General features: G+C 32.0%; 1 protein-coding gene across 5 annotated transcripts in view; it reads left to right on the top strand.

Annotated features, from left to right (window-relative positions):
* Positions 1 to 13,435, top strand: part of LOC120766784 — a 43,697-nt gene that overhangs the window by 8,741 nt on the left and 21,521 nt on the right. For 4 of the 5 annotated variants that reach the window (XM_040092480.1, XM_040092479.1, XM_040092478.1 and 1 more), the window contains exon 1: positions 11,129 to 11,546. The exons of the other annotated variant lie outside the window; for it this stretch is intronic. In XM_040092480.1, coding sequence (XP_039948414.1) covers positions 11,359 to 11,546 — 188 coding nt within the window. In that variant the 5' untranslated portion in view covers positions 11,129 to 11,358. Of the gene's footprint in view, positions 1 to 11,128; positions 11,547 to 13,435 lie in introns of those variants that run through there. 5 annotated transcript variants of the gene reach the window in all.

The following is a 13,435-nucleotide window of genomic DNA, read 5'->3' as shown; positions in this document are numbered from 1 at the left end:
GGATTCACACACACACGATTTCACATATCATGAGGTATATCGTGGAGTGTATAAACAAATTTTTTCGGAATTTTTTGATGATATTTGTCGGAGAAATGGCTGGGTGAATGAGATGCGTTTTTTCACTGGCGGATACGATTTCTCATGTTTGGATCATCTGAAACACAAAAATCAATTTATTTTTAAAAATTACGTGAATGGTTATCGTCCCTACTAGAATCAAGAAAAAATGTTGATACATAAAAAAGTAATTAACGTTTTTTTTTAGAATTTTTCCTAAGTTTTTTTTACATAAATTTTGTCATAACATTGTCAAAAATTATAATTGGGTACTCACAACCCGTCGTAAAGAATCGTAAAATCGTAAAATTATACATTTTTACACTTGTTTAAAAAAATTGTTGTTGGATTTCATACAAAAATGATTTTACACATTTACAATTCTCAATGCTATGTTTTCGAATCGTTATAACTTATAACTTTATGAGACTTGTGAAAACCCTAATATAAAAATATTAAGAAAATCGGTTCGACGGGAATCATGTCTGCCAGTTTAAAAAAGTGTCTTTTGTGAAAAACGCGCTTAAAGTTGAGGTGTGCACTCCGAGCGCTCCGAACGTCGAGCGGTATTATTATTTTTTGGCCTTTTTCGAAACCTTCCAATGGTAAAGTGGGTATAAGGAAACAGAAAATGCAAAAAAAAAAACAACTTTTTGAAAAAAGATTATCCTACTGACCCCTTAAGGATATCAACCAAAAGAATATGGATAGAAATATTAAAACCGGATTTTACGCCGAATGAAAACATTATTCTTTAAATATAACTTACGAGATAATAGTATAATAACTTATATTTTATTCCGATCGTTCAGTTTTCCTAACAGCTGTATGATAAGGTGAACCGATCTAAAAAAATGTCTTCAGATATTGCATTTTTCAAGAGACAAATTTCGTGAAGATATCTCGTCAATTGAAAAGTTTATATATTATATTCCGTTCAGGGTGCAAAAAATGTTTTTGGTTTTTCAATGTAAAGTTAACCAATGTTTACAACTAAAAAGCGGTGTCCCTATTTGAATTTTGCTGCTCAATATCAAAATTAAATCTTTTATCGTTTCAAGCACACAACAGCAATGAACAGAACCCGACGATTTTAGTCTTCTTTGTCGCATAGATTCGTTTAATACTAGTTTACGTCCACGGCATTATGGTGATTTGAAAATATTTCACACTTAAATATATACATATACATATGTATGTACATATATCCCATAATGGAAGAGGAAGTTGTGTAAATATTTGGTACGCTTACATATGTACATATGTACATATCATATCTAATTGATAGCTATACAACTTCTCCAATTATATGTCACTCATTAAGTAATAACTTCAAGGGCTTAACCAAAACAATCTAATTGTAGCAATGAGTACCGAAGAGAATCTTATACAACGTACCAAAATATTGCGTAACACTGATTGACAGTAATTCCATTTCAATTGAAAAATGGTTGCGTTTATGAATGAAGCTATTAGCAAATAAGAGCATGTCTTCAGTTAACAAAGAAAGAATTAATGAGCATGATTGTACGCCGGTGTGTGCTCTGGAAATTGGTTACTTTTTAACAAATTCCCGCGCCGAACAATAGCCATTTGTGATACACCCGTAGTTAAACACTTTTTATAGACACACTCAGTATTCACTTACTTACACATACTATTTTTAAGTGCCAAGCGAACGCAATTGGAAGAGTCAAACATGATGAACGTCTTATTTCCACAGTACTACTAAATATATTGTTATAACTATTTTTCACCCAATAGATACACAGGAAATATAGTGATAAACAAGTAAGGAAGGGCTAACCGAATATTTTATACTCTGGCAACTTGCAATAATCATGAAAATATGTATCTTAACGTGCAAAACATCAACCAGAGGACCGGAACCCAAGCACACTCATGCACTGACCGACATATTCGACTTAAGGTTTGTTAAAAAAGCGAAAATCATACATGTAGTATCGACCAGATGTTATCTATTTTTGGCAGTTCTACAAAATATTAACATGTCACCGCAATTCCCTGTCCCACTTACTTAATTCTTTATCTTAATTTTGTACTTATTTACGGCACTTTATAGGTTTTCGCATGATAATAATTTGAGGACGTGGCAGTGATCAGATTACGCCCACCTACAATAACCGCATGATGATGCGTGAAACATATGTATGTATGTGCCAAGTTTCATGAAGATACCTAAATTTTTATTTACAGCCTGCACGGACGGAGTTAGTTTGTTTGGGGTGATACAAACAACCCATAGGTGGCAAAAATTTTTTTGCATGTTACAAGATTATAAAAATTACAATTGAAATCTAAGATACTTAAAGTAATGTCAAAACAAAAAAACAGGTTTGAATTCTACGTACATATATAAGGTCAATAATCGTACTCCTCCTTTGCAATACTAAAGTTTAACCTTATGTCGAAGCATATGTCTAATGGACAGCTTTATTTTATATACTTGGAAGTTCACACTTTGCCCGTTGACAATACAAATTTAATTAACATTTTCAACTTTCGTCCGTCAAGCGATTATGTATCATTATGAAGCAGCATATGTAGCGAAACATTTCATTTACAATAGTTTTTAATGGTTTTCGCCAAATACCGCATACATTGTAAAACCGTTAATGCTTGCAAAAACTAATTATTTTATCACCTTTTTGCAAATATTCAATTTATTTTAATAAAATGAACTAACAGTACCAATGAAAGTAAAATTCAAACTTAATTAGCCAAAATATAGTGTAATTTTCAAAATTGGCCAGAAATTAGTATTAACGATGAGGCATAGTTATGTATACATACTTATGTATATGTATTTTATGTACAGTGCATTCAAAAACTAACGCGAAATGTAAATATCAGGAAGCGACCTCCAGGTATGTTGGAGAAGCCGAATGAAATCTTTTGTTGCCGTTAAAAGTTTTTTTTTATATTTTGGCTTTCCTTAAAGCCCAAACATTCTCTATTGATATGTACTCGGATGACAATGATGGGCAATTTAAAGAAACAATATGATTTTCTTGTTAATTGTTTGTACTTTTCTTAGCCAAACAACATTTAGTATGCTTCGTTAGAAAAGCTGCGTTAAAACGTTTCATATACTGATCGCTGATATGTCTTATTTTCCAACGTGACGGTCTTTAATGTACCGTTTTCTCAACGCCTGGTTAGCAACTATCTGTCAGCTAAGTTCTGATTAACTTAACCAAGACTCATTCTTTCTTATCAGATATTCAAAAAATACCAGCTGCACTTCATAATTTAACAGAATTCACATTTTTCTTATTATTTTTTCCTTAAAATTTTTAGCTGAGTTCTTCTTAGAAATTTATGGTTTATTTAATAAATTAAATAAGGTTTATTAATTTATTTTAATTTACGATCTCCGGCAGCCTGTGCACACATTTTCGCAATTACTTGATTCGCTTGAATACAGAAATTCCAAAACTGGAACTTTAAAAGGAAGGAAGTTAGTTTTGAAATCATTAAGTTCATTTGCCTTTAATGGGTTCAGTTAATTGATTTATCTATGAACTAACGAAATATTTGTTTTTTTATTCGGCAAATGGCAAAAAATGATCGGCCAAAATGGTACATATTTGTTTATTTATTTAAATATAAAAAAATAAGTTGAAGTTTGATTAGAATTACGAAAAAACTTTTTCGATTACCCAATATTTTGTTTTTATCAGCTTCACCTGTATGTGTAAAAATCCAGTTTGTGCAAGCGATAACTTGAGTAATTGAGATGAAACTTGCTTCATACTATATATTTCTTGACACCCAAAAGAGATTCGTATCATACTCGGGCCACTTCCACACCCACTAAACGTCATTAAACGAAAACCTATAAAGTGCCATAACTAAGCACTAAAATTAAGATACCGAACTGCATCCTCAAAATAGTTTAGGATATAAGAAAAGTTATAAAAATTGGCCCCGCCCACCTTTAGGTAAAATCTTATATCTCAGGAACCAGTTTCAACCAAATTGGGTATGTGAGGTTACCCGGAATTTCTATCATATAGTATACAAAGAAATAAAAAGATCTGACAAACGCGTCTACTTTCCATATAACACTCCATCCCAGTAGCAAAATAATTCACTACTGAAAAAAGTAAGCGAGTTGGTAATGGGTTGCGGGGCAAGAAACGAAAAAAAATTCGCTTTAAAATGGTTGTTGTTATCTTCAAGAAATGTGCGAATTTTATTGATATGAATTGGTCATCCGCACAACTGATCGACCCAGCCCTCTGGGTATGTGAGCGCTTCAGTACTAAATTTCATAGGAAAGTTGTGTGACAAAACCGATGCTCTTTTGTTGTTGTTCTTTTCTGAAAATAATTGGTAACCGTTAGTCCTGCCACGACGCCGACAATTGTTGTCTTTCAATTTTAATGATTGTCGTTTTTAGTAAATTTTAAGTATCGGTTGAAAGCGATCGCGTGTGAAGTACTATTAAAAGTTATTTAAGTATGTACAGCAAACGTCATCAAAGAAGATTAATTAATGCCGAAATAAATGAAATTCTAAATATAAATAATTCAAATGACAATAATTATAATCTTAGTGAATGTGACAATGATAATGAAAATGTGGTTGAAATTAACAATGAAAATTTTAGAACTGAAAATGTGAATGAAAGTATGTAGTTTGGTAGTTGACAGTGAAAAATAACGTAACTCGTGTGGCTTTTGATGGTTTATTGAAACTTTTAAATAAATGGCATTTAAATGTCCCAACTTGCGCAGAGTCTCTGATTATTAGGCAGGATTCAATTATAACAAGTGTTTCGCCTGGAACATATTTGCATTTAGGAGTCGAAAAAAATTCTCAGCTATAGCGTCATGGTGCAGTTAAATTATGATGGACTGCAAGACAAGGTGGCATTCAAGAAGTTTGAGTGCCTAAATAATGCCATATATGGTAAATTTTACTTTTCCGTAATTAATAAGTCTTTGTTTTGATACACTTTGTTTATTTTTTTTAGAAGCAATGCAAGTGGAAGGTTTCACTAAAGGCGATTATGAGCGGGAGCTCAAAAGAGCTTTCAAGATGGGTAAAAACCGATATGACAAAGCGGGCTCTTTGAAAAAGCAAAAAGATAAACAAATATAATAAATTAAAGTATGAAAACAATTAACATTGACATTATTTTTAGATGTAAAATCTTAATTATAGTAATTTGTACTGAAATGGATTTCTTTATTATTTCTAATTGAATTAAAAAATACAAAACTATAAGATATTTATTTTGGATTCGTTTTAGTAGGAAATGCGCACAATACATATTAAGGTATGTGAGCCGGTAATTCGCACAACTAATAGATTCGTATACACAGGTATGTGAGCCGGTAATGCTTACAACTGACTAATTCATGTCTTCAGATATAGCTTATAGCTATAGCTTGGTAATGCGTACAGCTGATCGATTTGTATCCCTGGGTATGTGAGTTGATCTGTTCTGAAATTCTTAGGACATCGCTGTGTTAAAATTCAGCAATGAATTCCGCAGTAAGACCCTCACTTTGGCTCTTACCAACTCATACACTACCTATTACCTTTTGCTAGTGGGATACTATAATTCCACTTGCTTCTTTTACTTCCAGTATACAAACACCAATGAATATATCGGATAAGACTTTGCACAAGTAATGCCCTTCAGGTTTTGATATTCTGCCCACAAATTGTCGAAATTGAGCTAAAACTTTTCAAGGACGCAGACACCAAATATCTGGACCCCAGTGCATTTGGTTAACTTTGTAAAATTTTATTAGCTTCACCTGTCAGTTTATATGTATGTATGTATTCCTCATGTGGCTAAATAATAATAAATAAACTAAAATACACGCTTTTAAAGCATTTTAAAGTGAAAAGTTAGAAATAATTCTTAATTAACTAACAGTGAAATTGACCGAAGAATGTGTGATTTTTTTTGTTCTTTTTTTTTGCGAAAAGCACGCGCTGCTTTGAGAGTTTTCGTAATTTTAAATACATATTTCACAATATATTTAAAAATGAATATTTTATATGATGAATTGCATAACTAAAATACATACATATATGATTGCATATATTTTAAAAAAGAGAAACTAGCGTTTATTTGAAACTCTGAAATACACCTAACCTTTTAATATTTCAGAACTTCTTTCCAATGCGACTATGACCTTTGGCTCGTTTCTTTGAATTTGAAGTTATGAGTGCTATTCTCAGCCATTGTCCATACCACAAATGAAAAATATCGGTTTGAGTATTACCGTTGCTATATGTTTCTCCGTTCTTTAAACTCTGATGACCACTGCCCATTCCGCTCTTTGCGCAACGCTCAGCCATTCACCTAGCTGCCACTCAGAGGCGCTTGAACATCATCTTAAGTATGTTATGTACATACATAGTTTGTATGTATTTACACTATTTTACATTGGTGTGCACACACCTAGAAACATGTACTGCTTGTTGACGTGCTTGGTGCTTTTGCGTTGTTGTTGTAGTTGTAGCGGCAGAAATCTCTTAGGCGTTAGCTGAGTGAGCCTGAGTCTTGACTTGCTGTTTTCAACTTGTGGTACTCACCGGCCAGATATCGTGCGCGCATTCGCAGTGGAGCAATGCCCGACAACGCATCACTACGTCGGAATCAGTGTCGATAGAGTCTCGTGCGTTACAAAAATAATATACTTTAATGGTTTTCGCTTGGTGTCTGTGATATCTGCATTTAAATAGTTTCTGAAGCATAAAAAATTGTTTGTAATAAAGAAAAAGGCACATTACATTGTTGGCATTAAAATTAAGGCAAATAAGATAATACATGGTAACAAAACTGACAAGTTTCAAAAGTGATTGTAAGAAAAGTTGACAGTGTTTTAAGAAAAAGAGATACATTTTCAGTGGGTGTTGACTGCAAGCGCTAAAAGTTTATTTTCATATAAGGTTCGCCGAGTCATAGCTGATAATGACCTCTGTAATACCCACTTGACTAAGTCAACGAGCTTACATGCCGTAAGTGCAAATCCACAAATTAATTAGCTGCGCACATACATACACTTTGTACATACATTCATAGGTGATATTAACAAACCTGATACAGGACTTACTCAAATATTGTTACGCTTTCGATTAAAATAAAATAAAAGTGTTATTTTTTTGTTAATAAATTATAGTTAAATCATAAATAAACAAATTTTATATTAAAAGTTTCACCATTCTGTTAGTGTAGAGTGTGTGAGACATCCGTACATAAATATAAAAATTCGAACTACTTTTTGCACTTTGAAAAAAAAGGGCACGATTCCGATTACTTTGGCGGAGGGGTAAAAAAACCGAATTTCCGTATAAATTGGGTATGTGCGGATAGGGGAGCTTCTCCAGAGAAGAAATATCCAAAAATAATATAAAAATAACTTTTATTTTTTAAAATATTCACGATTTAAAGTTCAAAACTTCGCACTAATAACACATGGTATTTCTCTATGTTTCACTAAATTTTTTCACGTTTTCCACTCTGTATATTTAAATATACACTCTAAACATTGAAATAAGTTCATTTCACATTTCCCTTTTATTTTGATATATTTTACCTATATTTTTAATTTAAAAATCACTTAGCACACTCATCGTTGAAAAGGTTAGATTGTTTACAATTATGAGGAAAACGAGCCTTGTTTGTTTGCTTTTTCGCGTGATTCTTTTTCTTTATTAACTATAAGAAAAAATACTTTCTACATATGTACATACATACATATGCATATGTGTAATATGTAATTTATGTGACTGAAGTACTTTCGCGTAGTACTCCTTTCTGCGTTGGCGGCCTTCGGCTGCGCTTTAAAAAAATAAGCCAAGTCTGGTCGAGCGAATACCCGGGGTGACTGAAGTCGCATAGTACTCCTTTCTGCGTTAAAAGAAAAAAAATATATTTAGTTTCGTTATAAAGTGGTTACATTTTTTGGTTCTCTTGCACAGATATTGAAACAAAATTTGAGTTTTCATTATAAACTAGTTAAATTTTGGTTATTATATCTGTCAGCGCTTTCCATTTATTTTTGATAATACGTTGTTTTGTATATAAGGTGACAATACATATATGTAATATTATTATATAATATTACTATATAATATTACTTATTTCTTTATTAAATTAAATAAAGAACATATCCATATGAATGGATAGAGGAATTTTTGGGAAAAAAGGAAGTTCAGCGAATTTCCTTTTTATCACATGGCAGCGCTCCATTTCGTCGTAATTTTTAGCACACACATGGTGTTCACTACGAGTGTAAAATGTAATTTTTAAAATAAAGATTTCTTCGGTAAAAGAGCTGTTAAAAGTGTAAAATGTGGATTTATTTAAAAGCTTATAGTTTAATTTAATTAATTTGAAGTGAAAAATGTGAGTAAAGTGTGTTTAATGTGGTAAAATAGCTTGTTGAAATGTTCGAATTTTATCTCGTAAACTAAGCGTTTGCGGTAGATATAACCCTGTATATTTTTTAATCAGGAGGATTTCCTCTTTCCAACGGTACCTTCAAATCGCGGCGCCAAAGAAATCGAAATTGTGCCAAAAAAAGTTTTGGTCCAAGCAATTTATGCACTCTGTACAGTGAAGTCACTGTATGTATAAGAAAACATATACATCTTTGTACATATGTGTGTACTAAATAACATAATGTGCACTCACAAATCGTTCATGTGTATTTTTGGGCGAACAAAGTTACGCACAGATGCACATTATGTGTATGAACGACGTATGTATGTATGTACATATGCATAGCTGCAAATGTTCACAGTTATGTATATATACTTGTATTTTGCTAATATTTCGTAGTGAAAGTATCTCTAAATATGTTTACCAACAAATATGATTATTAAATACAGAAATTTAACATATTTCAACTATTGTATACAATTTTTATTATTGTATTTATTACACAACTTTTAAATTATTTTTTATGCGCATAAATCAAGAAAATATTAAATGTGAATTGTAAAAATTTGAAATTTAAATTTAATTTGGCTTTGGTCTATTTTATTTTCCAATTTTCTAATTTTTTAACTAGCAATTATTAAGTGTTTATTTTTATCGTTTTAATTGAAAATCCCTAAAATAAGATTTTCAATGTCTATCAATAAAAACTTAACTTATGTAATAAGTTTGACAGCAATATACCATTAAACAGGTATATTCGAGTATTTTCTAGATCAAATTGAAAAATATTTTATATTTACCTTATTGTCATTTATTATTATCAAAACTGTAACTCTTTTGAGTCATTTCCATAAAATTCCCTTAAAATTTTTATATACATAAATATAATAAAAGTCAATAAGTTTTAGCATTTATTTTTAAAGCAAAATTAAAATAATTTTTGACAAATATTTTGTTTTCGGATCAGGTACACTTGCCGTTTGTGTACTTAAATAGGGGTCCATATGTGGCAGGAAATTTAATAAATATCATACTACATTTAATGTCATTATTTTTGGAAAATATAATAAATTTTCCTATTTTTTATTTACCTTCCTTTGTATAGCGAATTGTATAACTGACAGTGTTGCAAATAATGCATTAATTAACAATTGAAGTAACATTTAACTTTCCCAAAAATGTTTAATAAATGAAAATTTAATTTTTAGTCTAAAATATTTAAATTAAAAAAATCATAACCTCGATTGCAGGGTATTTATTTTTAAAAATATATACTTTTCAAAATTGTATGAGGGTGAAATAAATACATACTGCCCCAATATTGCATAATATTTTTGGATGGAGAAAGCGTTTTGGCTTAAATAATTATCTATTTAAATTATAACATTTAGGTTTTTACAATTTTTAAGATCTTTATAATGATCCAATAAAATTCCGAAATTTTTTTACAATCTTATAGAATATTTTCGTTAAACATGATAAAAATGTCAAGTTTCAATAATTTCATATTTTTTAAACTCTCAGTTAATGTGGTTCGAACTAAATATAATTTAAGACAAAAATATCGGATTATTTGTTCAATAATTTTAATAACTCTTCCAAATCATAAGCAGACATGAGATAAAGCGATACAAGTATGTATGAATAAATAATATAGGCACCAGAGAACTGCAACGAGTAATAAATTATTGTTCATAACCGGGTATTGATCTGTTACTCTGTCTGATTTTGTCAGTTCTGTTCGTGTACACGAATCGTACCGTTCGTCTTCAAATCAGCGATAGAGAACAACTTGGAATCACTAGCGATCAGCTTATACCTGATTTTTTTATGAACGTTCGCATCAGCAGAAAATACCCGAAGTGATGCATACTCATGCTTCAATAATTGAAATTATCGACAGCGTTCGGTTTGTATATCATTGCCTAAACACTGATTTACTCGTGCACTTCTGTTCTATTTCAAATACATACGTATGTACATATATACATGTATGTATGTATATATATATGTTATATGTATAATGGAAATTCCATTGAGTACATACATACAATAAATATATGTATATATTATGTACGTACTCGACGGAATTTCCATTGTTTAAACATCGAAAATTTGTAACATGCGAACATTTTCAAAGCTGATACATTTTTTGTTACACATGATTCAAATCAATTCAGCAGAAAATTGTTGTTGTTTGCTGTACTCGTAGAATTACTCGTAGTTTACTCGCAGTTTCTCATCGATTCAAACAATCGTCGCAACGCTATGAACTGACATGATACGATTTGAGCCGAAGCCAGCCATACCGTTTACTCGATCGTGATTGGCGAAGAACAGATTGTTCGTGTTGCATCAAATCAGTGAACGCTGGCGGGCACTCGAATTGATCAACAATGTTGTCTATGATGAAGTAAATTGATTTGATTGTGTTTTTGGCACAAGTCTTTGTTCTGATTTAATCAAACTCGTTGCAGCTCTCTGATAGGCACATATAAAATTCCGAAACATATGTAAATTACAGTCTGAAATATTACTGCACTCACAGATGCATAACCATGTTTGTGAAGTATATAAAGTTTACATAAATAAGCATGTACATAAGTGCAACAAGCACATGGTCGCGCGCCTTGTAGACACATCAGTAAAACAATTTGCTACACATAAATAGTACTACAAAAATAAATCCGCAATAAACAACGGCAAACAACATACATAAATCGATACAGACCACATACAAAAACTAAAGAAATGCACAACATGTTGAGTGAAAATACAAAGCTGCAAGGCTAGTGCTTCAGTTAATACACACAAATTAACGCAACATAGAGTGCAATAATCTCCTCTTGTCGATACTACCAACGATGGTAACTTGCAGCATGGTGGACACTGTGCCCATTTCGAAAATGAATACCGCGCATGCTCGAAAGCCACTAAGCAGCAATTCTTCCGGTTTCCGGCTTTTGGACGCCGATCACTTGGAAACAGCCTCAAGCGTCAGCAAAAATTCTGTTTACAAATTAAAAATTGACCTGATGTTCGATGACACCAGGTATGTGCAAACTAAATATAAGATTTCAATATAAGTTAAATAAATTAAAAGTTCCATATAAAATAAGAATATTCCAGCTAGCGTTAGATGGTAATCGTTCAATAGCCTTAACACTGCAGCTTCGTAGAATGTACCATGACCTGGAAATGTTTAAGTGTGATTCCGTCCTTTATCCGGTTTTTCACATTTGGTATACATTAAGGTGGGCCGAAAATAGTTTTTATTTTTTTTTCTCTTAGTTACCATGAAAATCTCATCCTTCATGACTAAAAACAAGTTCTGGTAAGACCTAAGCTCTTAATATTAATATTAAAAGGTGCCTCATCGACATTTTTGATTTCCCATATAAATAACACAGGAAATTTTGTTTTGTTTGTTTGGATTTTTAATGTACACAAACAAATAATTGGAAAGCGAGAATCAACACTTATTCTTATAGGAAATTTACCGATCTACCAAAAAGGTCTAGAATATTTTTTGGCTGAGTCAACTCATTCAAAGTTGTTCGTAGTTAAAGTCCAACAGAAAATTGTAAAAAATTATTTCCACAATTTTTTATCTTATATTACAAATTAATGGCTAATAAACATTACAAATCATATTTTTCGTAAAACTTATCGAGTGTTTAGCGATGTAACCATAGAATTTTAATAAAATTAATTTTTTAAGTACTTAATTGAAACAAAAACTTTGAACTCTACTCTGTGTGAGTGATGACTTAGAAACATTAATCGTTGCCTGAAAAAAAGTGTGTCCTATTTGCTCCTGACTCTCGGGAATTGTAAATTAATAAGAGCCATTTTTTAGTAATTTTTCGAATGCAAGACAACTTTTTTTTCGTATCTCTTACATATTGATTATTTCAAAATTAAACTAAGATCTTTTTGTTACAATCGGGAAATTTTTGTCGGTGATTTTAACAACTTGCAATAAATATTGCAATTGTTCTTAATTTTTAGTAAGACATTTGTTGTACTTCTCTATTACAGCCAAAAACGTAGACCCATGGCCCGTGTCAGGTGACCCATCTTATGGGCGCGCAATGTAAGTGAACAGCGAAAAACGCTACTCCCTTCTCTCTTTGCCGTAGGATGCCGTAGATTTCCACGGCATTTGGATTTTTGGCATAGCAACGTGTCGGCTGATTGCTCTCTCACAACGTAGGGTTGCCAATCTCGATATACTGTAGTAATTATAAAAGTTGTCTTCAATATGTTTGAAGTTTTCTTAAAATAACTCTAAATCACAGTCGAATGCTATTATTTATAAAAATACCCACTCTCGCAACAAAGTTGCTAAGGAGAGTATTATAGTTTTGTTCACATAACGGTTGTTTGTAAGTCCTAAAACTAAAAGAGTCAGATATAGGGTTATATATACCAAAGTGATCAGGGTGACGAGTAGAGTGAAATCCGAATGTCTGTCTGTCCGTCCGTCCGTCTGTCCGTCCGTCCGTGCAAGCTGTAACTAGTAAGTAAATATTGAGATATCATGATGAAACTTGGTACACGTATTTCTTGGCTCCATACGAAGGTTAAGTTCGAAGATGGGCAAAATCGGCCCACTGCCACGCCCACAAAATGGCGGAAACCGAAAACCTATAAAGCTAACTAAGCCATAAATGAAAATATTAAAGTGAAATTTGGCACAAAGGATCGCATTAGGGAGGGGCATATTTGGACGTAATTTTTTTGGAAAAGTGGGCATGGCCCCGCCCTCTACTAAGTTTTTTGTACATATCTCGGAAACTACTATAGCTATGTCAACCAAACTCTATAGAGCCGTTTCCTTCAGGCATTTCCATATACAGTTCAAAACTGGAAGAAATCGGATAATAACCTCGCCCACCTCCCATACAAAGGTTATGTTGAAAATCACTAAAAGTGGGT

Source organism: Bactrocera tryoni, chromosome 1, assembly GCF_016617805.1.
Source record: "Bactrocera tryoni isolate S06 chromosome 1, CSIRO_BtryS06_freeze2, whole genome shotgun sequence".
Taxonomy (NCBI): Eukaryota; Metazoa; Arthropoda; class Insecta; order Diptera; family Tephritidae; genus Bactrocera; species Bactrocera tryoni.
This window is presented reverse-complemented; position numbering and strand designations above follow the sequence as displayed.